At 41.2% G+C, this 4,840-nt stretch overlaps 1 protein-coding gene across 2 annotated transcripts in view; it reads left to right on the top strand.

Annotated features, from left to right (window-relative positions):
- Positions 1-27: 27 nt before the first annotated feature.
- Positions 28-4,840, top strand: part of PDCD11 (programmed cell death 11) — a 44,513-nt gene continuing 39,700 nt past the window's right edge. Inside the window, exons 1-4 of one of the 2 annotated variants that reach the window (XM_077877780.1) lie at positions 28-179; positions 2,143-2,255; positions 3,319-3,450; positions 4,379-4,546. In XM_077877780.1, the coding sequence (XP_077733906.1) occupies positions 2,163-2,255; positions 3,319-3,450; positions 4,379-4,546 (393 nt within the window). In that variant the 5' untranslated portion in view covers positions 28-179; positions 2,143-2,162. Of the gene's footprint in view, positions 180-207; positions 227-2,142; positions 2,256-3,318; positions 3,451-4,378; positions 4,547-4,840 lie in introns of those variants that run through there. The other variant, XM_077877781.1, reaches the window with a different exon arrangement.

The following is a 4,840-nucleotide window of genomic DNA, read 5'->3' as shown; positions in this document are numbered from 1 at the left end:
GCTTCCTGTCTCTAAACTTCCTCCCCACGACCAGTAGGACTCAGCGTGGTAGCGGAAGTCGGGTGATGGGCCCGCCCACGCTTCCGGAATAGAGGGGTTGTCCCGCGGATGTGCTCTCCTCGTGTGTGACTCTAAAGCTATACGGGCTCTGAAGTAGAGGTGCTGGTGTCACGGGGCTGGTGAGTGAGAAAAGGGGCGAGAAGGAAGGAGAGCTCGTGGCTTCCAGGTCTGTTCCAGGGCTAGGTCCTCTGGGTCCCTGCCACGCACCTCCGCTGCTGCGTGAGTGGCTCAGCCATCTCGGACCGGCTCAGATGCGGACCTCTGTAGTATCAGGCTCTATCCTTGGGAAGTTCCTTATGTCTCTTCTCTGTCTCTGGATCGCCTTTTTGGAACTTCAGTTTCTCCTTGTCTGAACTGACATTTAGGGTCAAGTTCCCTGCAAACTAGACTTCTCTGCCCTTTCCTGTTTCTCCGAAGCGTGCACCCACCTCTTCCTGATGCCAAATCCAAGGCTTCCACTGGGTCTTCACCTCCACTGTAGTCGAAAGCCTTTCTAGATCCTTATTCCAAGTGTCTCTCAAAACCATCGTTTAGACCTGTCCTCTTTCGTATGGTTTCTCTTTGCTGCCCTGCAGTTGACTTCTACTCTGTTCACTTTCCTTCAGCCCTGTTTCTCTTCCTGTCTGTAGCCTGCAGTATATTTTTCTTGGTTGCTGTTCTGTTTCTTCCCCTACTTAGGGTTCTGACTTGTCAAAGTAAACATCAAACTACTCATAATGTAGTTTGAAATCTTTCACAAAAAAGCCCACCTGTCTTCTCCGATTTAAGATTATTAAATTGATTATTATGCTTTATTCCCCCTGTGGTCTAAACAGTTCATCAAAGAAAGGAAACAGCAACTTCTTGTGCAGTTTTTTGAGAAATTACTGATGATTATGGAAGTATTTGGCTTTAACTGTTTCTATGCCTAGTCTCACATTTCTCACATTCCTTCTCTTTTTCCTTTTCCACCTGTCAAAATCGTTTCCTTTTTCTTTTTTTTTTTTAAGATTTTACTTATTTATTCATGAGAGACACACAGAGAGAGGCGCAGAGGCATAGGCTGAGGGAGAAGCAGCTCCCTGCAGGGAGCCTGATGAGGGACTTGATCCCAGGATCCTGGGATCACGCCCTGAACCAAAAGCAGATGCTCAACCACTGAGCCACCCAGGCGTCCCTCTTTTCCATCTTTTAACAGCTCAAAGATGTCTTTAAGAAGTTTGCCTTCTTGGGATCCCTGGGTGGCGCAGCGGTTTGGCGCCTGCCTTTGGCCCAGGGCGCGATCCTGGAGACCCGGGATCGAATCCCACGTCGGGCTCCCGGTGCATGGAGCCTGCTTCTCCCTCTGCCTGTGTCTCTGCCTCATTCTCTCTCTCTCTCTGTGACTATCACAAATAAAAAAAAAAAAAAAAAAAGAAGTTTGCCTTCTTTACTGAAGCCACATCACTTCATATTTCTTTGTCTATAATTTGATTTGTGTTTTATCTATTTATTTATTTTTAGTAATTTCTACACCCAACGTGGGGCTTGAACTTATGACCCTGAGATCAAGGGCTGCATGCTCTTCTGACCTAGCTAGCCTGGTGCACCGATTGGTATTTTAAATTATTTTCATAATTGTTTTATTTTCTTAAAATTGTGCATGTTCTTTTAATTTTTTTTTTTTTTTAAAGAAGGCTCCATGTCTGGTGAGGAGCCCAATGTGGGGCTTGAGCTTACGACCCTGAGATCAGGATTCAGATGTTTACTTGACTGAAACACCCAGGCCCCCCAAAATTGTGCATATTCTTTGAAGCTAGGGAGTTATATATTAACTTGTGTATCTCTGACTTAACTGTGGCTATAATGTGATATTTACTATGTTGGATCTATAATTTCTTTTCCTGGAGGAAAATGTATGGATTTGTGGTTTTGAAGCAGGGATCTTTGGAAAGATGAAATTTGGGTTATTTGAGGTCTAGCATCAAACCTGATTTCTTAGTCCTGAATGTTACCTAGCACATTGGCGCTAGAAGGTTTTATCTCTTGCCCACTGATCACAACCTTTAGGAAATTTCACACCAAGGCTATATAGCTCATTGATACTCTTTACATTGTTTTTAGGTGACTCAAATACGGCAGCCATGGAAGAAAGCTTCCCCCGAGGGGGTACAAGAAAGACCCACAAATTAGAGAAAGCTTTCCAGCAGTCAGTTGAACAAGACAACTTATTTGATGTAAGTGATGTGTTTGTAAGACCCATTTTACACTTTCTAGTATCCTTGTGAAGAATGAACCTTGAGAATGGTACTTTCCGTATTTGTTTCTTTTTGAAGTCTACTTTTGTAAGTTGAACTTGTTAGAGAGTCTGTACCATCATGAGGCTATATTTTTTGAAGCAAGGCATTTAGTACTTGAGCTTGCAGTGCTGTTATTCTTAAGAACTTTGTGCCATGTTGGTTAAAGATGGAGAGAAAAGTTGTAGAGTAAGTCATGAATGGTACAACATGGGGACTACACTCAGTGGTATTATAATAGAATTGTATGGTGATAGTTGTTGGCTACCCTTGTGGGATCATAGGATAATATAATATGTAGGGTCATCAAATCACTATGCTGTGTACCTGAAACTAATGTAACATTGAGTGTTAAATATATTTCAATTAATTAAAAATAAAGGAGAAAAAGCACTTGTGGTTGATTTTTAAATGGGATCCTTGCTGTGTATATTAATAATATAATAATACAATAATTTAGAATTTGCATTGAAATTCACCATCTTGACCTAGAGTAGGTATTGCTCTAAATGCTAGAGGGCAGGGAACTGTCATTTGATTTATGACCTTATGTGTATTTTATGTGATCTTTCCAACTACAGTGGAGTAGAGAACATCATTCCATTATAAGAAACTGAGGCTGAGAGAGGTTACCTTTTTAACCAAAACCGTATAGCTTGCTATGGCAGAGTTGGGAGTTTAACTCAGGTCTCCGTGTCTCCACCATCCCATTTTTACAAACTCTTCCAAATTGCTTCTCATAGTGGGGATCCCAGTGTTCATCCCAGGCAAAGGAGGAAGCACATAGGAGAGAAGAAGCTTTTGAGAATATGAAGAAGGCTCCCACCTTGGGCAAAGGGAATATTGGTGACAGAATGGGATTGGCACAGGAATTAACAGGAATACTGGGAGTGAGGTACAGTACAGGAGTAACAAGGCAAGGTGACAGGTGACCTGGAATTGGAGAGAAAGCACAGAATTGTTTCTCTTTTTTCTTTTGGATCTTTTATTCCCCCCTTTGTAGATTTCTATTGAAGAGGAATCCACCAAAAGGAAAAAGAGCCAGAAAGGGCCAGCAAAAACAAAAAAGTTGAAAATCGAGAAGAGAGAAAGCAGCAAGTCTGTAAGAGAGAAGTTTGAAGTCCTTAGTGTTGAGGTTTGTTACAGTTTGATTTTTGTTCTAAACAAACTACCTGGGTCACTTAAGTTTGTATATGTTCTTCTCTATTTTTTTCCTTGATTCTTTTTGTATGTATGCACATATGTTTGTGTGCACACCTCTGTGGAGATTTTCAGTTAGTGCTCAGAACTGAGCATTATTGCCTTTAATTATTAACCAGTGCCTGGGATCATGTGTTGTTTTTCTTTTTAGCTGCTGAGTCCCTCATTGTGCTTGTGTCTTCATGAAACTTGTGTTTTAGTAGATTCATAGGTTAGAACCAGCAATAACTTTAAACCTTTCTACTTCTACTCTTCCATTTCATAGTTATGGAAATTCTCTTGGAGAAGTGAAGTGGGCTTTTAATGTTGTTTACATTTTTAGATTATAACTTGGATATATGTTATAAAAAAGAAAAAAAAAAAGCCAAATGATTCCTAAGGAAAAGATTCAGATTCAGCCTGCAGAAGTATTTTGTCTTATATGATACATAGAAAAATAATTATTTAACTTTGTGCCAACATTAGAAAAAATTTCCCAGAAAAATGTGATTTCTGGCATCTTGTAAAAATTTGAGAGTGCTGACAGCACAAACTTGCATTCCCTCATGTTTAGTCACATAGAGCTGAGTAATGGTTGTCCTGTTTAGGCCTGGCATGCACACTCCAGACTGCCATCGACTCCACTGGCCTGTTTCCTTCATTTTGAGTTTGGGGTCTTTGGAGTAAAGCAAAAGACAAAAGTGCCCTCTGTATCATGATGCTGTTTTATGGTGCTCAGTCAGCTATCTGATAAGTATACTGACATAATACACACATGTATTTCCTGTAGCTTTTATATGTCAGAGTTGTGACTAAAAGACCCCCTAACATCCTCAATCATTGTTCTTTTCCCTGTCATACACATTTCACTTTTTCCCTTTTAGTCCCTGCGTGAGGGGATGCGGATTTTGGGTTGTGTGAAGGAGGTACATGAACTAGAACTGGTTATCAGTCTGCCCAATGGCCTCCAGGGCTTTGTGCAAGCAACAGAAATCTGCGATGCCTATACCGAGCAGCTGAATGAGCAGGTAGCTCAAGAAGAACCTCTGAAGGTAAGGGAAGCCTGAACATAGTCTGTAACTGAAGCTAAATGGTATTCAAGTAGATGTAAAATTACAACCTTGCTAACTGCAAAGAAGTCAAGATACAAGGTGTTACAAGAGTTTGTAATAGGGGATTTTTTTTTTTTTTTTTTAAGATTTTATTTATTTGTGAGAGAGGCAAAGAGAGAGAGGCAGAGACACAGGCAGAGAAAGAAGCAGGCTCCCTGTGCTGAGCCCGATGGACCTGTGCGGAGCCTGATGGACTCAGTCCTAGGACCACGACCTGAGCCAAAGGCAGATGCT

Source organism: Canis aureus, chromosome 29 (assembly GCF_053574225.1).
Source record: "Canis aureus isolate CA01 chromosome 29, VMU_Caureus_v.1.0, whole genome shotgun sequence".
NCBI lineage: Eukaryota > Metazoa > Chordata > Mammalia > Carnivora > Canidae > Canis > Canis aureus.
This window is presented reverse-complemented; position numbering and strand designations above follow the sequence as displayed.